Source organism: Elephas maximus, chromosome 2 (assembly GCF_024166365.1).
Source record: "Elephas maximus indicus isolate mEleMax1 chromosome 2, mEleMax1 primary haplotype, whole genome shotgun sequence".
NCBI lineage: Eukaryota > Metazoa > Chordata > Mammalia > Proboscidea > Elephantidae > Elephas > Elephas maximus.
Window position 1 is genome coordinate 74,565,083 of NC_064820.1, and position 22,706 is coordinate 74,587,788.

General features: G+C 35.2%; 1 protein-coding gene across 1 annotated transcript in view; it reads left to right on the plus strand.

The window, feature by feature from the left end:
* SLC30A5 (solute carrier family 30 member 5) overlaps positions 1-20,569 on the plus strand; it is a 32,106-nt gene extending 11,537 nt beyond the window's left edge. Inside the window, exons 5-16 of the mRNA XM_049864934.1 lie at positions 838-925; positions 2,180-2,267; positions 3,616-3,692; positions 3,938-4,108; positions 4,590-4,878; positions 5,049-5,257; positions 5,841-5,998; positions 6,836-6,965; positions 11,363-11,564; positions 12,452-12,678; positions 18,068-18,196; positions 18,596-20,569. Coding sequence (XP_049720891.1) covers positions 838-925; positions 2,180-2,267; positions 3,616-3,692; positions 3,938-4,108; positions 4,590-4,878; positions 5,049-5,257; positions 5,841-5,998; positions 6,836-6,965; positions 11,363-11,564; positions 12,452-12,678; positions 18,068-18,196; positions 18,596-18,766 — 1,939 coding nt within the window. The 3' untranslated portion in view covers positions 18,767-20,569. The remainder of the gene's footprint in view (positions 1-837; positions 926-2,179; positions 2,268-3,615; positions 3,693-3,937; positions 4,109-4,589; positions 4,879-5,048; positions 5,258-5,840; positions 5,999-6,835; positions 6,966-11,362; positions 11,565-12,451; positions 12,679-18,067; positions 18,197-18,595) is intronic.
* The last annotated feature ends 2,137 nt before the right edge of the window (positions 20,570-22,706 follow it).

The window sequence follows — 22,706 nt, forward strand, 5'->3', positions numbered from 1 at the left end:
TTAACCACTACACCACCAGAGCTCATTAATTATAAATATAGGTATGTTTAAAAGAGTAATAAACATCCATATATTCAACACCCAGCTCCCAAAATGAAATGTTACCAATGCGTTTGAGGCCCTGTGTATCCCTCCTAATTGGATCTTCCTCAACTCCTATCTTTGGATGTAACCATCTTCTTTTTATTTTTCCTTGTAGTTTTACCACATATTTATGTTTAATTTTGCAAGTGTTTTACTTTATATAAATGGAATTATAGTGCATGTATTTTACTGTAACATGCTTTTTCCATTCACTGTTACATTTGAGATTTGTCCATTTTGGTGCATGTATCTATAGTTCATTTAGTTTTATAACTTTTTTTTATGTAATTCACATGTCATAAAAGTTAACCTTTTAAAGTGTTCATTTCAGTGGTTTTTTGTATGTCCACAGAGGTTCATTCATTTTTTAGCTTCTGTATAGTATTGCATTGAATAGATATACTCCAATCTGTTTATCCATTTTCCAGTCAGTGGACATTTAGATTGCTTCCAGTTTTGGGCTACTACAAACAGTGCTGCTGTGAACAATCTTATAAGCGTTTCCTTGTACATATGTACAGGGATTCTGTATGGTATGATTCTAGAAATGGTATTATTAGATGTTGATAGCTTCAACCTTTCTAAGTTAGTTAATGCCAAAATATTTTCCAAAGCAATTGTATTGATTTATTTCTCTCATAATGTTTCATGAAATCAAGGAGTAATATTTATTTTCTTTTACTCTAGTTGAATGCTCTTTTCCCAATAAAGATCAGAAGTATTTCAAGAACGATACATGTTTTATTTTTGTAGGACTTTGCTGCTATTCGAACACAATGATATTGTTGTTATATCACTGCTCAGTGTTTTATTCACGAGTTCTGGAGGAGGACCAGCAAAGGTATAATTTTCCATTGTCAGTTACTTGAAAATTGAAAGTATACATATAAAATGTTACTCAAAGCAGTAAAATATTTTCTTTTACCACTTAAAAGAACACAAGGATTTTTAACGCTATTTTTAATTTTTCTTCTTTTTAAATGATTATAGATTACTAGAAAGTTTCAAGAATAGTACAGAGAAGTTCACAAATAGAGCAGAGAGAGGTTTCATGGGCTCAGTTTCCCCCAATGGTAACATTTTAATGAACTCAAGTACAATATCAAAACAAGGAAATAGACGCTAGCACAATCCATAGACCTTGTTCAAGTTTTACCAGTTTTATTGACACCATGTATATTATACCTATCCTAGTACCCAGTGCCGTCAACTATGCATTTTATAAATACAAAAGGTATAGTAATGTTATTTAGATTGCTTTTACATCTAACATTCTGAATCATTTGCATAAACTGCTAGTATGTCCTTTCGGTAACTTATCAAAAAACAAAACCAGTTGCCATTAAGTCGATTTCACTCATAGCTACCCTATAGGACAGAGTAGAACTGCCCCATAGGGATTCTAAGGAGCTGCTGGTGGATTCGAACTGCTGACCTTTTGGTTAGCAGCTGATCTCATAACCACTGCGCCACCAAGGTTCCTTGTCAAAAAAGGCAATCTTTTGTCAAAATTCCTTCACTGGAATGAAAACTTAAGCTTAAAAAGAAATCACTTTGCTAATTTTAGTAACATGCCCTGTTTATTCCTCTTGCCTAAAGAAAGGCATCTGTAGCTTCAGACTGTCAAGAGTACTACATTGTGAATACTTAGAGTATTGATGTTATTGTAAGTTAACACTCTATCCCTTTCATATTGCAGAGTAAAATAAGTCTGTACTAATTATTCTTCAGCTGCTTGAGCTTTTCAACCAGAAGTAAAGTAGCATTTAAAAAATTTAGAAAGGTTAATTCTATAAACAGTAATAGTTTGCGTATGGTAACCTGCCTAGCTGTATTAGGAGATGGTTGAAATCAAATGTTACGTGTTTTAAATGCCCTTCATGTACCCTGCAAAATTTATTGGAGTGCTTTACTTTTATATCTTACTGTTTATACTATAAATTTATACTATAAAATATAAGGATTTTAATCGCAGATGTTATTTTTTCTTTAAATGTTTATTTGAAAAAAATTTTTTCTTTAGAATTTGTATAATCATAGTCTTAATAATCAACACTTAAAAAAGCATCCTTAGTATTATTTTCTTTATTTTCAGACAAGAGGGGCTGCTTTCTTCATTATTGCTGTGATCTGTTTATTGCTTTTTGACAATGATGATCTCATGGCAAAAATGGCTGAACACCGTATCCTTTGCTATAGATTGGAGTTATTTAAAGTCTTGCAGAAAAATAGAAGACTAGCAGAATGGGAAAAGAAGGGGCAAGTGAATTAAACTGGTTAATCATGAATGAAACTTTCATAGATAAATGTAGGTATTCTAAATCAGTATTCAAATAGTGAATAAATTCATTCTGAATTAAATATAGCATCTCTATATCTTCAGCAGCACCCTAAATACTCAGAAATTTAGGGACATCAAAAGAGTATTTTAGAATGTCCTGGTGCTAAGAAACAATACATGATTTCCCACTCAGTCAATCTATTTGCACCCTTCTGTATTACAGTTCAGATGCTCATTTTAAAAGTCAATGGCAATTATTAAATGTAAACTTCCTTGAAGTAAGAACAACTTTAGCATCTCCTCTGGAAGAGAAAATTCAAAGTCCTTAACCTGGTATTAACTCTCTTGTTCTAAATTATTATTTCCAGCTAAGCCCCACTGTTCTCTTGAATAAACCCAATTTTCCAGTTTAAAAAAAATAAATAAACTCAGTTTTCTCTACAGGTGTACCTAGTTCTTTTCCACCCACACTCCTTTGCCCAGTTTATGCAGTAGAATGCAGCGGAATGCAGAGCACCAGTTTAATTCTTCTGGTTACTGATACTCAGTTTAATTTACTTTGTTACAACAAAAGAGGGGTCATGTCTTTGAAAAAGCTCCAGATTACATGTGATACACCCTCCTTCTCCACCCCACCTTCTCGCTTGCTGCTTGCTTTGCTGAGGCTTATGTGGTCAGTGGCTTCGATTTAGGACTGGTTGTTCCTGTCATTCTACAAGGGCAACCTTAGTTTCACTGGGCAGGAGTGGTCTGAGGAGGTTCCCTGCTCTTGTCCTTTTGTCCATTTTATAGTATGTATGCACATGGTTTTTGCAGGTTAAGAACTAAAATTTAGCAGCTATGTCATAAGCACTATTGTAATTGTTTTAGAGAATTACAGCTCATTCCAATTTATAACCAGTGTCCCAAAATTAATTTTTAAATTGATGGAGTTTTTTATTTTTAAGAGAAACATGTTGTTGAGTATACTCAGGTTTTCTACCCTTAGAATCATCTACATTCAGCCAAAAAGTGTTTACCTAAAATTTCAGGAGGATTTCCATACTGTAATACAGAAGGGTGCAAATAGATTGTATTCCAACTGTAATACAGAAGGGTGCAAATAGATTGACTGAGTGGGAAATCATGTATTGTTTCTTAGCACCAGGACATTCTAAAATACTCTTTTGATGTCCCTAAATTTCTGAGTATTTAGGGTGCTGCTGAAGGGTTAATATTTGGTATTTTTTCCTTTACTTCAACTCACATAGCTGAAGGACATCATGACAGTGCTCTCACTCACATGCTTTATACAGCCATTGCCTTCTTAGGTGTGGCAGATCACAAGGTATGTTCTTTTGTTTGTGCTAATGTGATCAAAAGATCCTGAAAAGTTACAACAATTATAACTTTATAAGTGCGTTTAAAATAAAGTATAAGTAATTTACAATCTTTCTTTCCATTTAAGTAATTACGTTAAATAATTTGATCCATGGAAAGAAACATACTAGTTCTATTCCTTCAGATGTAATGTACTTAAGGATTCAGTATTGGACTGTGTTTCTAATAGGACTTACCTCATTTTACTTATAGGGTGGAGTATTGTTGTTAGTGCTGGCTTTGTGTTGTAAAGTTGGTTTTCATACAGCTTCCAGAAAGCTCTCTGTAGATATCGGTGGAGCCAAACGTCTTCAAGCTTTATCCCATCTTGTTTCTGTGCTTCTCTTGTGTCCATGGGTTATCGTTCTTTCTGTGACAACTGAGGTAAGAGCAAGAATTTATTGGTAACAAGTAAAATGGATTACTAGTACTTATAAATTTTAGCTCATTACACTTAGTTCATTACATTGTATTTTATTTTAATCAGATGTTAAAAGTGACTTAAGTTATCTTTGCTTTTTCCTTATAGTTTTTGAAAAATATTTGGTGTTAATTTTATTGTTCATGGAAAGTACAAATCAAATACTATTGGATTTACATATTCCTCATATTTCTTTGGTACAAGCATTATGGGTCAGCTAGTATTTATGAACTTATTAGATAATTATGCTTTGTTTTGAATACTGTGGGGGGTATTGGAAAAATGTCAATGTCTTTTAGTGCTTATGTTTTGACATTTCACAAATCATGTTGAAACATGAGAATGTTGGTTTATAGGTAAAAGCATTAACTAAAACATAAGATGTGAACTTTTTACTCGTGTAGTATTAACAATTCCTTTTTTTTTTTTTTTTTTAATTTTTAGAGTAAAGTCGAATCTTGGTTTTCTCTTATTATGCCTTTTACAACGGTTATCTTTTTTGTTATGATCCTGGACTTCTATGTGGATTCCATTTGTTCAGTCAAAATGGAAGTTTCCAAATGTGCCCGTTATGGATCCTTTCTCATTTTTATTAGTGCTCTCCTTTTTGGAAACTTTTGGACACATCCCATAACAGACCAACTTCGAGCTATGAACAAAGCAGCACACCAGGAGAGCACTGAACATGTCTTGTCTGGAGGAGTGGTAGTGAGTGCTATATTCTTCATTTTGTGTAAGCAATTTCCCCTTGTTTTTATTTTAACAATTATGATGTTCAAATACTTTACTTAATTTGGGAAATTGTTCAGTGATTGCATTTAGTATTGAAAGCATGTTGGTTTTTGGTAACTTAAACTTTTAAAACTTTTGTAATACTCCCCTTTTTTTTTTTTCATTTTGTAGCTGCCAATATCTTATCATCTCCCTCTAAGAGAGGACAGAAAGGTACCCTTATTGGATATTCTCCTGAAGGAACACCTCTTTATAACTTCATGGGTGATGCTTTTCAGCATAGCTCTCAATCCATCCCTAGATTTATTAAAGAATCACTAAAACAAATTCTTGAGGAGAGTGATTCTAGGCAGATCTTTTACTTCTTGTGCTTGAATCTGGTAAGATTTTTAAATATTAGTGGTATATCTTAATAGCTTACTATTGTAATTTTGACAACTCTGATAATTTGTGATTCCCAAATTTCTGATAATTAGAGAGAGAATAAAATTTATGTTTCCTGTACACAGTAGAAAGAAGACAGGGTCATTTTCAGACTACTTGAGCAAACAATTTTCTAGGTATTTTTAGAAGTAATTTCAAATCAGTAAATATAGTACTTTTTAAAGATTTTTATGTACTCCTTATAGGATCTCACTACAAACCCACTGATAGTTAGCATTTTGTAGCCCAGCTTATTGATTATTACAGACATGTGAATAAAACTCTGTTCTTTTGATTAGCTTATGATTATAAGATGGACATACCTGATTTAGCCTAGTCTTTCTTAAAGTTTATAGGAGGTTTCCAGTTTAAATTGCAGTTGAGTAACCAAAGAAGCAGAGTTACATGATTTCTTCGAATAAGATTTGGCATTTAAGGATTGAAACCCTCATGACTAAATTCTAACAAATGTGTATTGAACAATATTTCACAACATACTCCTCCCTGTTTTTTAACTTTCATTTTTTTTTTTTTTTTTAGCTTTTTACCTTTGTGGAATTATTCTATGGCGTGTTGACTAATAGCCTGGGTCTGATCTCTGATGGATTTCACATGCTCTTTGACTGCTCTGCTTTGGTCATGGGCCTTTTTGCTGCCCTGATGAGTAGATGGAAAGCAACTCGGATTTTCTCCTATGGGTAAGTACACTGACTACCAAGGTGATGTAGTGCAATGAAAAACCTAAGTGCAAATTTCATCTTAGGGAATAAATGTTATTACTTTTAATACAAATGATTTTTCAGAGCTTCATTTTTCTTTAATCTGAAGTAGATAAGAGGAAGTGAACCAAACATTGGATAAATACCGAATGGCAGTAAGCTCAAGACTATATACCTAACAAATCCCTCTTACAAACAGGGAACAAAGTCAGTTAAAATCCTGAGATTCTTGCCTGACGTGTTTCTTTAAGGCAATGGAATGTGCGTGATCATTCACATCTTTGCTATTAAAAAGAGTATTCAGAATTCGAAGTGATTGTGCATAAACATACCTTTCATTAAGCAAATATTTCAGCAGGTATTAGAGGCCTTGCTTTGTAAAAGGTATTTTGATAAGACCTATCTGAATAGATTAATAAAATTTAGTTCTTATTCTCAATTATTTATATTTTGAAAAATGGATGAGCTGAAAATAACATAATTTTGGTACAAAGCAGTGTCCCATTTGCCATGAAAGATACAGAACACAGCAAGGGTTTAAAGTAAGGAGAAATAACTACTTGCTAAGAAATTAAGAAAGGCTTTGTATGAGAGGGGACACTGAAGAAGGATCTCAATGAAAGTGTAATATTTCAACAAACAGATAAGTATGTGGAAGGACTTCCAGCATTAGTAAAGTATTTAAAGTCCTGGTAATTTTCTAATCCTATTATTTTGAAAATTTGGGCTTGTTTCCTCATTTATAAACTAGTAATATTTATACTTTAAAATATATTTGTTGTTTTCCTTTTCTAAAAATATATCCTACTGTTTTAGGTATGGCCGAATAGAAATTCTCTCTGGATTTATTAATGGACTTTTTCTAATGGTAATAGCTTTTTTTGTGTTCGTGGAGTCAGTGGCTAGATTGATTGATCCTCCAGAATTAGACACACACATGTTAACAGTAAGTCTTTTTATTTTCCTGCTTGAATTTCTGCTCTTGTATGCATACGGTTACTTTCCATGTGATCTAGGGAAATTTTATTATTTAAATTTTAAACTACTATTTACATTGCTAACGCTTAAGGTTTTTTTCTAATATTTCACTGTGAAAAATTACATGACATGGTAGAACATATAGGTGTTTTTTCTGACTTTTAAATTTTTTTTTTTTAAGATGAGTTTTTAAATATCTGAGGAAATTTGCAAAATGTTGAAGGTTAAAAAAAATCAGGGAAAAAATAGAATTTTAAAGACTTTACAGTAAGCTGAGTATCAAAGACTTGTCCCTTCTCCTTCACTTACCATTCAGATGAGGCATGAAACCACAGGCCAAAGTAAGAAGCCTTAATTTAGAACTTTAGCATTGTCGGTCCAGTACTGAAGGCAAAGTGACACTACTCCTTTGCCTGTTCCAAGAGCCCCCTTTGAATAGCTCTCTCCACAATTTAAGCAGTACCTAAGGGCGTAGAGAACTTTAGAGATGGAAGGTACTTTAAAGGCCATCCCATTGCTATTCTTTTATAGATGAGGGAATTGAAGTCCACAGGTGAGGTGAAATCCTCACATTTTACAGCTAGTCTGTGATAGACACAAGACTAAAACCTAGATTTTTACTGATTTTTCTTCTGTACTATACCCAGTAAAACCCAGTGCAATTCAGTCCTTTTCTAATTTAAAGTAACCCATATATTGTTACATAGGTGCCCATTCTAAAACACTCATTTTTATCTTGTTAGTGTTTGTCTCAGAACTTCCTTCTTAATATTTCCTGTACCAGGTACACATTTGACTTTCAAGGCCCTTTGTAGACTGGTTCCACAGTTGTTGTTAGTGTCCGTTGCATCAGTTCTGACTCATGGTGGCCCCATGTGTGCAGAGTAGAACTGCTCCATAAGTTTTCAAGGCTGTGACCTTTTGGAAGCAGATCGCCAGACCTGCCTGCCCAGGTGCCTCTGGATGGGTTTGAACCGCCAACCTTTTGGCTAGTAGTTGAGGGCTTAACTACTTGTGCCACCCAGGAACCAGAGGACAGAGAGAATTGTTAATTTAGAATGTTGTTTAGCTAGGTTATCTTTGAAGTTTAACCTATATTCTGTAATTGTATATGTTTATATAATATTAGATCATATACTACTACTAAATTATTTTTAATTACATTTTATACATAGGTAGGATCCATAATCAATGCATAGATTATCTCTCTAAGAATGCAAAGAGATAAGTATCAAGCGGTGTCACAATGGTTGTCTCCAAGAAGATAAACTGGGTGGCTGGGGAACAGAGAGAGAACTGTTCTTTATTGTCTTTTTTGTACCTCGTACAGGCATTACCTATTCAAAAATATTTCAATTTTTTTTCTTAAAGTATATCTACTAAATTAACAATGATGATTAAGTTTTCATTTGTGTCCCAAAAGTTACAGTTGAAATAAGGACAGGCAGATCATTATCCTTTACGCAACTGGTTTGTTCAAGTTTATGATTGCAGTGTGACCATTTTGATTTTTCTCACACACACAAACACTCCTCCACCTCTCATCTGAGTCCTAAACAGGCCTTAATCATCTCTTGTCTAGACCATTGTAGTTGTCTCCCTGACTGCATTATCCTTCTTCTTCCAGTGTCCAGTCTGTCCAGTGATCATAAAGTAGTCTTCCTAAAACACAAATCTGATCATGTTTGGAATTTTGTGGCTTTTTCATTAGTTACATAACAAAGTCAGACTTTTCCAGTGGCCTCTGCCCATTCTGAACAACTTCCCTTCATTCCCTTGACCTTGTGATGGTTCTCCGTCAACCTCATCATCTTTCCATGTACTGCTTATAGTTAAAATGCACTTCCCTCACTTCTGCCCTTTAGTCTCCTTCGAGGCTTTACTTATATGTCTCCTCTGATTGGACACTTTCCCTGAATTCCTCTTTCCTGTTCAAAGTTAATTTGATTTTCCTTCTCCATATTCCCATTGTATCTTGTGCATTCTTTTACTAGCAACATTGGAGTTGTAATTGTTGTTTCATTTGTCATTCTACAATTAATATGTAATTGTAAGAAAAAAAAAAAAAGATGTGTCTTCAACACCTGAACTGTATGTCATTAACTCTCAGATTCTAGCACCTGGCTTGTAAGAGAAAATCAGCAATTAATTGTTGAATGACTAAAAGCAGTTATGAATAAAAACATGTCTTGTTGGTAGAAGCATATGTTAGTAAAATGTTTTTTGGCATACAGTTTGGAAATATCTATTGGACTTTTAAATGCTTATATCCTTTGACTTTTATTTAATATTTATCATACAGAAGCATTCACTCAAGCCTATAGAAGTACATGATTCATTGTACCATTGTTTGTAATGGTGAGAAGAAAAAAGGAAGCAACTCAATTCCCATCAATTAAAGGGACTACTTAAATAAATTTAAGGTTAAAAAAATATATATATATTAGAATAATACTATGAAGCTATTTAAAATGAGATACATTTATATATACTGGTATGAGAAAAAAATGTACGAAGTGAAGAAAACAAATTATACAACAGTATATATAATATGATCCTATGATTAGTTTAAAAACATGTATATGTATGTATTAGTATGTGCATAGAAAATACACCATTCTCTTAGGAATGACTAACTCATGGGAATAGAATTATGGGGGACTTTGACTTTCTGGAAACCCTGGTGGTGTTGTGGTTAAGAGCTACAGCTACTGACCAGAAGTCAGCAGTTCAGATCCAGCAGGTGCTCCTTGGAAACCCTGTGGGGCAGTTCTGTTCTGTCCTGTAGGGTCCCTATGAGTCAGAATCGACTTGACGGCAACAGGTTTGGTTTTTTTTGGTTTCACTTTCTACGCTGCCATAGTCATCTAGTGCTGCCATAACAGAACTACCACAAGTGGATGGCTTTAACAAAGAGAAATTTATTTTCTCACAGCGTAGTAGGTTACAAGTCCAAATTCAGGGCATTGGCTCCAGGGGAAGGCTTTCTCTTTCAGTGGGCTCTGGAGGAAGGTCCATATCCTCAATCTTCCCCTGGTTGAAGAGCTTCTCAGGTGCAGGGACCCCATGTCCAGAGGATGCGCTCTGCTCCTGGTGCTGCTTTTTTGGTGGTATGAGGTCCCCAACTCTCTGCTTGCTTCCCTTTCCTTTTATCTCTCAAGAGAGAAAAGGTGGTGCAGGCCACACCCCAGGGAAACTCCCTTTACCTTGGATCAGGGAGGTGACCTCAGTAAGGGTGGTGTTACAATCCTACCCTAATCCTCTCAACGTAAAACTACAATCACAAAATGGAGGACAACCACACAATACTGGGAATCATGGCCTAACAAGGTTGACACATATTTTTGGGGGGACATGATTCAATCCATGACATACATCATAATATACAAAGATGAAGTATTTCTCAGTAGGGAAAGAAGTATTAATGGGATTATGGGGTTCCCGTAAACAGTATTTGGAAACCCTGGTGGTGTAGTGGTTAAGTGCTACAGCTGTTAACCAAACGGTCGGCAGTTCAAATCCACCAGGCGCTCCTTGGAAACTCTCTGGGGCAGGTCTACTCTGTCCTAAAGGATCACTCTTAGTCGGAATCGACTCGACGGCAACAGGTGTATAAGCAGTATTTGGTTTTACTCCAAAACTCATTAACCATCTACAAGCTTATACAGCTGACTGAAAGTTTAAATCGGGTAGACAAATGGTCTGAGTCACAGGAAGAAGTAAATAAACTCCAATAAATGCTTACTAAAGTAAATTTCTTACTACCTTTGGAAAGTAAAGTTATATATTCTCTTCATTTTTATATTTTCTATTTATAAAACAAATGGATTTCTCTAAAGGAGAAATCATAAATGTTTGTAAATTAAATAACACCCTAAGCTACTATTTGTAAGAGAAAAGAGTCAAGAGCAATAAGCAATTTTGTTTATGTCTTGGAGTGTTAAATTAAATAATTGCAATCATTGCCATTACAAACTGTTGAAACTTACCTTAAAAAAAAATAAGATTTCAGGTAAAGTATACACTTGCCTAAGTAGGCAATACTTTCAAGCTCTTTAAACAAAACTTTAGTACCATTTATTTATACATAAGCTGTGAACCAGGTCCGTGTTAATCATGTAATTAAAGCAAGTCCATATCCTTCAGTTTGTCAAAATTCTGTTTGGTATTTGAAAATTAAAACGTTTCTTCTAAAATATTCAAATTCATATTTTTTTAATTTTGTATTTACATATTGAACTTTATGAGGTATTTGTCAGTACTTTTGAAACTAAACAGAAGAACATACTAATTATTTAGTAACTTTTAAATAGCAAGTTTATAAGAAATTACAAATCTGAAGATTTTCTTTTCTCTCTTTACTAGCCAGTATCAGTTGGAGGGCTGATAGTAAACCTTATTGGTATCTGTGCCTTTAGCCATGCCCATAACCATAGCCATGGAGCTTCTCAAGGAAGCTGTCACTCATCTGATCACAGCCATTCACACCATATGCATGGACACAATGACCATGGGCACGGTCACAGTCACGGATCTATAGGCGGAGGCATGAATGCGAACATGAGGGGTGAGTCCTTGCCACATACTCTGCTACCTTTCACCTGTGTTCTGAGAAGCCTCTCTGTTTTTATTTGTATTTAATATTGAGCTTCTGATAAAGTTTTATTTTTAAAAAGCAGTCTGTGGCTAAAAAAGGTCTGAAGTCATTTGCTATAGAAAATATGTTTGTTCATAAACATCAATTTTTAATTAAATTATTATGATTATAGCGTCCATTTCTGATAATCGAATAATCATTATTTGCAAAGGAAACAATGAGTATACCATAATGAACTTTCACTACATAAGAGCTGGGAAATTTTTATTGTACTGTAAAAAAAAAATAGGGAAAATGTTAGTCACTTATTATGTTGAATTATTTATTCTTATTGTTTAAATGATTTTGGTGATGTCAAGACTTGGCTCAAGCATGATTTCTTGGAAATCTTCCCAGATAAACTGTATTATCATAAAATTCACCACACTGTGTCATAGTTACCCAAGTACATACTTTTTGCCACTATACCGTGAACTCTTTGAGAGAAGTAGCCATGTTTTAGTCATGCTGAAAGTACCAGCCCCTAGCATAGTGCCTAGTACATAATTGTTGTTGTTAGCTGCCATCAAGTGAGTTCCTGACTTCTGGTGACCCCACGCACAATGGAACGAATTGCTGCCCAGTCCTGTGCTATCCCCATGCCCAACAGGATTGGCCCATTGTGATTCACAGGGTTTTTATTGGCTGATTTTCAGTAGTAGTTTGCCATGCCTTTCATCTTAGTCTTAGTCTGGAAGATCTGCTGATACCTGTTCAGCATCATAGCAACACATAGTAGATAGTAATATTTGTAAAATGGATGAAAACTAAATTAGACATGACTTAATTTTTTATGTTTTTATGTATTTTATTTGTAGGTGTATTTCTGCATGTTTTGGCAGACACACTTGGCAGTATCGGTGTGATCGTATCCACAGTTCTTATAGAGCAGTTTGGATGGTTCATTGCTGATCCCCTCTGTTCTCTTTTTATTGCTATATTAATATTTCTCAGTGTTGTTCCACTGATTAAAGATGCCTGTCAGGTCCTGCTTCTGAGACTGCCACCAGAATATGAAAAAGAGCTACATATTGCTTTAGAAAAGGTACTGTACATAATTTGTTCACTATATTTTTCTGTTTTGTGTGTGTGTGTGTGTTCATTAGGTGAAACTTTACAGTGAAAATTAGTTTCTCATTCCAAGATTTATACACAAATTGCTTTCTGACATTGGTTGCAATCCCACATTGTGTCAGCACTCTCCCCTTTTCTGTTTGCACCCTGGGTTCCCCGTGTCCATTCATCCAGTATGCCTGTCCCTTCCTGCTGCCTCATCTTTGCTTTTGGGCAAATGTTGTCCATTTGGTCTCATAGACTTGACTGAACTAAGAAGCATATTCCACACGTGTTATAGTTTGTTTTATAGGCCTATCTAATCTTTGGCTGAAAGGTGGACTTCGGAAATGGCTTCAGTTCTGAGTTATCAGGGCGTCCAGTGGTCGTAGTTTACGGGGTTTCTCCAGTCTCTGTAAGACCAGGAAGTCTGGTCTTCTTTATGTGACTTTGAATTTTGTTCTACATTTTTCTCCTGCTCTATCTGGGACACTCTATTGTGATCCCTGACAGAGCGGTCTGTGGTGGTAGCCAGGCACCATCTAGTTGTTCTGGGCTCAGGCTGGTGGAGGCTGTGGTGCATGTGGTCCATTAGTCCTTTGGACTAAAAATGTTTTCCATGTGTCTTTGGTTTCCTTCATTCTTCTTTGCTGCAGATGGGACCAATACATGTATCTTAGATGGCCTCTCATAAGGTTTTAAGACCCCAGACACTACTCACCAAAGTAGGATGTAGAACATTTTCTTTACGAACTGTTACGCCAGTTGTCCTAGATGTCCCTGAGATGATCCCCAGCTCTCGGCCCCAGTAACTCAGTCCTTTAAGGTGTTTGGATGTATCTAGGAAGCTTCTATGACTTTACCTTGGTCAAGTTGTGCAAACTTCCCCTATATTGTGTGTTGTCTTTCCCTTCACCAAAGTTGACACTTGTCTGCTATCTAGTTAGTGATTTCACGTCCCCACCCCTACCGTCCCTCCTAACCATCAAAGGTTGTTTTTTTTGTGTGTATAAACCTTTTCTTGGGTTTTTATAATAATAGTGGTCTCATAAAATACTTGTCCTTTTGTAATTGACTTCTGTCTTAGTTTTCTAGTGTTGCTGTAATAGAAATACCACAAGTAGATGGCTTTATCAAAGAGAAATTTATTCTCTCGCAAACTAGGAAGCTAGAGATCCAAATCCAGGGCGCCAGCTCTATGGGAAGGCTTTCTCTGTCAGCTCTGGGAGAAGGTCCTTGTCATCAATCTTCCCCAGATGATGAGTTTCTCAGCACAGGGACCCCAGTTTCAAAGGATGCGCTGTTCTCCTGGCTCTTGTTTCTTGGTGATACGAGAGCCCCTGTCTCTCTGCTTGCTTCTCTGTTTTATATCTCAAAAGAGATTGATTTGAAGCACAAGCTAATCTTGTAGATTGAGTTCTGCCTCATTAACATAACTTCCCCGAATCCCACCTCATTAACATCATAAAGGTAGGATTTACAACACATAGGAAAATCACATCAGATGGTAAATCAGTGAACAGTCACACAGTATTGGGAATCATGGCCTAACCAAGTTGACACACATTTTGGGAGGACACAGTTCAATCCATAACAACTTATTTCACGCCCTCAAGATTCATCCATGTTGTGAGATGTTTTGTGGATTCATCATTGTTCTTTATCATTGGATTGTGTGTGTGTACCATTTATTTATCCATTCGTCTGTTGATAGGCACTTAGATTGTTTCCATCTTTTTGCTACCGTAAATAATGCTGCAGTGAACATGGGTGGGCATATGTTTATTCGTGTGACCGTTCTTATTTCTCTAGGATATATTCCTAGCAGTGAGATTGCTGGATTGTGTGCTATTTCTATTTCTAGCTTTTTAAGGAGGTGCCGTATCATTTTCCAAAATGGTTGTACCATTTTACACTGCCACCAGCAGTGCATAAAAGTTCCAGTCTCCCCGAAACCTCTCCAACATTTGCTATCTTCTGTGTTTTTAATTTGTTCCAGGAATGTTAAGATGAGATGGTATCTCATTGTAGTTTTGATTTGCATTGCTCTAATGATTAATGATCTCCAGCATTTCCTCCTATTTCTGTTAGCCGCCTGAATGTCTTCTTTGGTGAAATGTTTGTTCATATCCTTTGCCCATTTATGTTTTTCTTTTTAAAAAAGCATCTAAAATTGAATAATCTGACCTAACAAGAGATATGCCAGATATGAATGAAAAAAATAGTTTTACTTAAAAGACATAAAGCAGGGACTAAATAAAGGGAGAGGGAGATTTTCTTGGAGAAGACTCTGTATGGTGAAAATGTTGATTTTCTCTGATCTTAATCCAGTTGCCTCTCATGGGGACTTATTTTCATTTTTGTTTTGGGTCAGGAGGTGATAATCCAATATTAAAGCTTATTTGGAACAGTTAATATCTGAGAGTAAGCAAGAAAATTGTACTTTTTTACAGAATTAATGAATTTATTCATTAACAGATCATATTTTGTGCTTATAAAGTTATAGAATAAACTAACAAAACTAACAGTTTGATTTTTGCATAGGAATAAACACATAAACCAATAGAGAAACAAAACAGGTCATCCAGAAAAAGACCCAGGAACTTAGAGGAATTTAGTATGTAGTAAAGATGGCATTTCAGATGAGTGGGAAGAAAAGGTTGACCTAGTTAACCAGTTTTGGATCAGTTACTTTTCTATTTGGTGGGAAAGAAAAGCTATATCTCTACACCATATCATATAAAATATATTCTCAGGGGATTAAATGTCTAAATAGCTAAAAAAAAATAAATAAAACTGCTCAGATAAAATAGAAGAATATTTATATAGTCATGGAGATAAGGAAGGCCTTTTTAATTTTGAAATGAAACCAGAAGCCAAATGCTTACACTGGCAAAAGATTCCATTAACAAATATGAAGTACAAAAGGCAAACAAGGAGAAAATATTTAAATGATGTCTAAATAGACAATGGCCTGCTATCCATAATCCTGTAAATTAAAAAAAAAAAAGCAGTCTCATAGAAAAATAGACTGAGACTATAAACAGACAATTCACAGAAAAAAATACGGAATAGAATGACTTCTACCTGGTGATTTCTCATATCATATTAAAGGAATTATCATCTGCTGATAAAAGAGTTGACATCTTAAATATTTATGCTATACCATCTTAACCCACTGTTTTTATAAGTAAAGTTAGTAAGATTTTCTTACTCTCTCATAATTAGTAACTCCTGTATCCTGCTGGAAACCCTGGTGGCGTAGTGGTTAAGTGTTGGCTGCTAACCAAAAGGTTGGCAGTTCGAATCTGCCAGGCACTACTTGGAAACTCTATAGGGCAGTTCTGCTCTGTCCTATAGGGTCGCTATGAGTCAGAATCAACTCGACTGCAGCGGGTTTTATCCTACTAGGAGCCCTGGCTGTACAGTGGTTAAGAGCTCCACTGCTAACCAAAATGTTGGCAGTTTGAGTCCATCAGTCCCTCCTTGGAAACCCTATGGGGCAGCTCTGCTCTGTCCTGTGGGTTAGCTATGAGTCAGAATCAACTCAACAGCAATGAGTTTGATATCCTATTAAAACGCTGCTGGCATAGCAGTTAAGTGCTAGGCTGACAACCAAAAGGTTGATGGTTTGAACCCACCAGCCACTGTGCAAGAGAAAGATATGGCAGTCTGCATCCATAAAGATTTACAGCCTTGGAAACCTTATGAAGCAGTTCTACTCTGTCCTATAGGGTCGCTATGAGTCAGAATTGGCTTCACAGCAACAGATTTAGTTTGGATTTTTTTTATATTCTAAAAAAAAATGTGGTCCCCTCCCCCCGCCTTGATACTTACTTTAGAAAATACATTAGTACTTACTGAGGAAAAAATGCCCAAAGAAAGTGATTTTTTTTTTCTTTCTTTCTTTATTGTGCTTTATGTGAAGGTTTACAGATCAAGTCAGTCTCTCATTCAAAAAGTTATACACACCTTGCTGTGTACTCCTAGCTGCTCTCCCCGTAATGAGACAGCACATTCCTCCTCTCTACCCTGTGTTCCCCATGTCCATTTAACCAGCTCTCGTCCCCCTCTTCCTTTTCATCTTGCCTCTAGACAGGAGTTGCCCACATAGTCTCATGAGTCTACTTGAGTCAAGAAGCTCACTCCTCACCAGTATCATATTCTGTCGTATAGTCCAGGCCAGTCCCTCTCTGGAGAGTTTGTTTTGGGAATAGTACCAATCTTGGGCTAACAAAGGGTTCAGGGATCACAACCTCCAGGGTTCTTCTTGTCTTAGGCAGGCCATTAAGCCTGGTCTTTTTATGAGAATTTGAGATCTGTATCCACTGTTCTCCTGCTCCATCAGGGATTCTCTGTTGTGTTCCCTGTCAGGGCAGTCATTGGTGATAGCCAGGCACCATCTAGTTCTTCTGGTCTCAGGCTGATGGAGTCTCTGGTTTATGTGGCCAGCCCTTTCTGCCTCTTGGGCTCATCTTTACCATATGTCTTTGGTGTTCTTCATTCTCCTTTGCTCCACGTGGGTTGAGACCAAGTGGTGCATCTTAGATAGCTGCTTGCTAGCGTTTAAAACCCCAGATGCCTCTCACCAATGTGGGATGCAGAACGTTTTCTTAATATATTTTGTTATGCCAATTGACCAAAAAATGTAGTTTTATTTCAAAAGTAATATACGTCCACTACAGAAAATTTCAAACTACAGAAACTTCCAAAAAAGGAAAATAAATAAAAACATACATAATTCTACCACCTGGAAAGAAATACTTTTACAAGTTGTTTTTCTATATAGTTTTTTGTTTTAGTAAAAATGGCAACAAACTGTACTGTTCTATAAATTTTTCTTTTATATCGGTAAATACTCTAATACATTTTAATGACAATGTTTTATTACATTATACATGTAGTCTATAATTTATTTAACCAATCCTCTATTATTGAACATTGAGTTTATCTGTGAATGTGCTATCTATATGTAACAGATAATATATCCATATGTGTATCATTGTAAAGAAAAGCATGTAGTTCTTTGCACATGTCCAGATAATGTTTGAGAAGCCTGAGTATGTCTGTGTACAATAGGCAAAGTATATTTTACATAGGTGAAAATGGGTGTGTGGCTGTTGGTGATAGTCATATTTGGGTGTAAAGACACCTGTAACCCCCACTGACCTTCCAAGTCAGAACTCCTTCTCTAGAATCACTCTTAGGTCAGAATGTTAAATACAGGCACCTTTACTTCTAGCTAGAGGTCCCTCTCCTATTCTTTCTACTTTTTTTTTTTTAATCCACTTACTAGTGATTCCTGGGCCAAAAGAATTGCTGTGTGTTAAGCAGATTAACTTTTAAGAATATATATATCACCTTTTTTTTTTATTTGCCAGATACAGAAAATCGAAGGCTTAATATCATACCGAGACCCTCATTTTTGGCGTCATTCTGCCAGTGTTGTGGCAGGAACAATTCATATACAGGTGACATCTGATGTGCTGGAACAAAGAATAGTGCAGCAGGTAATAATCTTTTTGTTTTTAAAGTAATTTTAATTGAGGTAGTTCATGCCTAAAATTGCAGGTTACTGTAAATGTAGCTAAATTCATAGCAGTAATGAAGTTGATAGGATATATGCTGCTACTGGAGACAGGGGTCACAACAGTCCTCTGTCTGCATTCTGGATGAACCCAGTCGGAAACAATAGTTGTTTTCCTTTTCTACCTTGAATGACAGAACAGTAATTTACTAGCCATCTAAAAGATCCTGTCTAACGTTTTGACTAACTAAATAATAAACTTTGAGGATTTATCTTTGACTATCTGTAACTATAAAAAATACAATATTGACTATGTAAGACATGTTAAGATGAACATATTTTTCATCTAGATACTTTTAAATGTCTTGATTTTTATAATCAGGTTACAGGAATACTCAAGGATGCTGGAGTAAATAATTTAACAATTCAAGTGGAAAAAGAGGCATACTTTCAACATATGTCTGGCCTAAGTACTGAATTTCATGATGTTCTGGCTATGACAAAACAGATGGAGTCCATGAAATGCTACAAAGATGGTACTTACATCATGTGAGATAACTCAAGAATTACCTCTGGGGTATGAACAATGAAGTGAAGATTAAGTGACCCAGTATTTGTGATATTGCCAGAACAAAGAAAATTGCACGTAACGGTACAGAAACATGTTAATCATATTTGAAATTTTTTTTAAAAGCTTCCTACTATTGGATCAAGAAATCTTTCCTAAAAGAAGTTTAAATCCAGAATGAAGCATTAACTGTACAAGTAAAATAATAATTATTTGAATTATGTGTATAAACAATCTTAAAATTTGAGTGACCATGATGTATCACATCATCTTGGAAAATGGACAAATAATGATGGATCTCGTCAAGACCAAAATTACTTCTGTGTGTTTATTTCTATCAGAAAGCATCTCCAGTGTAAATATGTATTTACATGTTTATTACAAAGATCCAAATGAAAAATCGAATTTTTAGTCAATTTTTTTGCATAGCCTAAGGATAAAATAGGAATAAAAATTCTATATTTATGGATTTTCTGTATATAAAACTGGTTTCTAATTATAACTTAAGTCCATTAAGTAGAATTTGTATTGCCACTTTAAATGTATACTAAATTATTTGGGAGAAACTTCAGCCACTGATATGAGACAAGCAGTGAGAACAGGGAAATATAACATTAAGTTTTTGATGTATTACAAAACCAACCACTCTGTAAAATAAATTTTTTACTTTTGGTAATATTTGCAAATGAATAATTCATTTATTAGGGTCAAGAACGTATACTAAGGTGTGTCCATGTTACTCATTCACTTGTCTTCTTCCTCCAAAGTACAGTAGTATTCCATTGTTACATGTCTGGTATCCCAAGCTGCTTACCAAGCTGGTAACCTAGGCTTTCCATCTTTTCATTTAGCTCCCTATATTGTGGAGCAGCCAGTTGAGAAAATCATAAATAGTTGTCAACTCAGAGTTGAATTCTCTACCTATGAATGTACTATATTTTTTAAATTTCTGTAACATATGAATATATAATAAATAGCAAAGAGTAGGTAGTTATTTTAAGGTTTGATCAGTAAAATTTGCCCATAAATATTTGAGCACCATGAAATCAAAATACTTACCCTATAACTACTTTCTGTATGAAAATCTAGTTTATATTTTTTTATTTCCTATTTAAACTGAATGTGTAGTCTGAAAAGTCTCTACAGTAAATAGATATATGGTAATATATGCAGTTGTACGAACACCAAAGAATGTTGTCCAAAAGAAACTTTTGAATAGCTATCTTTCTATTTATGAGCATCTGAATATTTTCATTCTTATACTAGAAATTTTGATAAGTAGGAAGAATTAATTTTATTGTGGGGACTACTTTCTTATCTATATCCTAATGGCACATGTATTGTAAATATATTTTTGTCTTTCCACTTTTACTATGTGAAGATTTTAGAAATTTATTATAAGTTATTTTGATACTCTATTTGCATATTTTTGGTCTAGAATCTTTAATACATATTAAAATTTTTGAGTGGTAGGAAAATAATTGCATATTGATTAGTTAATACAACTTTTAGACATTTAAATTTTAAGTTGATAGTTACAATAAACTGCATCATTATTAAAATTGTCATTTCCCTTAGAATGCATATAAACAGCAAAAAAAATTCAATTGTGATTGAGAGTTATCAGGGTAAGAGAAAAGGGCAGCGGGTTGGAGTTTAAAGAAGTGCAGGTGGAAAGCAGAGAAATTCCAGTAGTGAGAGACCAGGGTACTGGTTCCAGCTGATAGAGATTGTGTGGTTTTAGGCAAATCAGCCTCTCTGAGTGCCGTTTTTTTTTTTTTTTTTTTTCCTCATACATGAAATCAGGATAAAATCTGCTCAAATCTACTTCACAGAGTTTTGAGAAGCAAAAAGGAATAATGTATGTGAAAATGAATTGAAAAGGGCTAAATAAAGATGAGGAATCATTGTTTTAAGAGTGATTTCAAAAGTAGATTTCATTAGTCTCTTTTTTCTATTTAAATCTGCATCCCAAGAGATTAATTAGATGTTAAGTGCAGAAATAAGTTTAAAAAATAATACCTCAAAGAGAAGCCTGCTAAACAATTTGCCCCAAGAAAGGTGGTGGTGATGATGATGGTCGTTGTTGTTTACCACACATATCAGTCTCTCTCCCTTCCCTTTGTCCCTAACCATTGTGTTTCCTTATTACCAATTTGGAAGGTTGTAATTCCCATTTAGAATAAACTTTACTTCTTTTGTAATATAAATGTATTATTCCTTATTCGTAATAACTGATTGTACCTTAAACTAATTTCAGCAGAAGAGTAATGATGCTATATAATTAGATATCTCTAGCCAAAGGATTCTGGCTTCACCTTAAATTTAGATAATGATTCTCCCCTAAATCTATATTTACTATAGTAATGCAGAGATGCATGTTATTTACTAATTAACAGTCACATGGTATAAAATTCAAAAGAGTAAATGTTAAAAATGTTTGTCATCCAGATACCACACAGCTCTCCTTTCTAGAAACTACCAACTTGTCAGTTTCTAGTATATTCATCCAGAAGAAGTACACCCAGAATGCTCATTAGAAGCAAGAATGGCGAGACTCAACTCACATACTTTGACCATATTATCAGGAGAGACCAGTCCCTGGAGGAGGACATCATGCTTGGTAGAGGCTAAGGGAAAAAGAGGAAGGCCCTCAAAAGATGGATTGACACAGTGGCTACAACAATGGGCTCAAGCATAACAATGATCATAAGGATGGTGTAGGACCAGGCAGTGTTTTGTTCTGTTGGACATAGGGTCCCTATGAGTCAGAACCAACTTGACGGCACCTAACAACAACGTAACAGTATATTCTTCCAGATACTTTACGCAAATACATATATTTATTATTTTTCACTTAGAGATTATTCCATAATTGAAATACTCAAAATCATCCTCATTCTTTTGTATATTCATAATATCCAAAAACTGGGAACAACCCAAATGTCCATCAACAGAATGGATAAATGGTGGTTTATTGATAATGACATATTTCTCTGCAGTTAAAAAGATTACTGTTACAATATAGATGAATGTCCAAAACATTGTTAAATGAAAGAAGCCATACTATGAAAACAGCTCATTTATATGAAGTCCAAGAACAGATGAAACTATTCTACAGTGATAGAACAGAGAAAGTGGTTTGAATGAGCTTTTTCTTTTTGCTGTAACAAGTTAACAAACAGTGGCCTAAACAACACAAAGTTGTTCCTACAGTTCCCTAAGTCAGGTGTCTGGTATGGGTCTCAATGGGCTAAAATTGAGGTGTCAGCAGAACTGCGTTCTTTTCTGAAGGCTCCATTTTCTTGCTCATTCAGGTTATTGGCCGAATTCAATCCCTTGCAGTTGTAGGACTGAGGTTTTGTATCTTCAAAGCCAGCAACTGCAGGTCACATCCCTCTAACGCTTCACGTCTTTCCTGGTTTCTTTCCTTTGTTGTATCCTCTAAGAACCACTCTTCTGTCTTCCTTTTCCACTTTTGAGGACTTCTGTGATTACTTTGAACCCACCCAGATAATCCATTCTAATCTCCCTATCTCAAGGTCTGTAAAGTCCCTTTTACCATGAGTAGTAGTTGTTTTTTTTAGTAGTTGTTAGGTGCCATCATGTTGTTTCCAATACATAGCAACCCTAGGTACAACTAAATGAAATACTACCCAGTTCTGCACCAACCTCCCAATTGTGGGTATGTTTGAGCCCATTGTTGCAGCCACTGTGTCAGTCCATCTCATTGAGGATCCTCTTTTTTGCTGACCCCCAACCAAGCATGCTGTCCTTCTCCAGGGACTGATCCCTCCTGATAATAAGTCCAAAGTACATGAGACAAAGTCTCACCATCCTCCCTTCTAAGAAGCATTCCGGCTGTACCCGTTCCCAGACAAATTTGTTTTTTGTTCTGGCAGTCCATGATATATTCAATATTCTT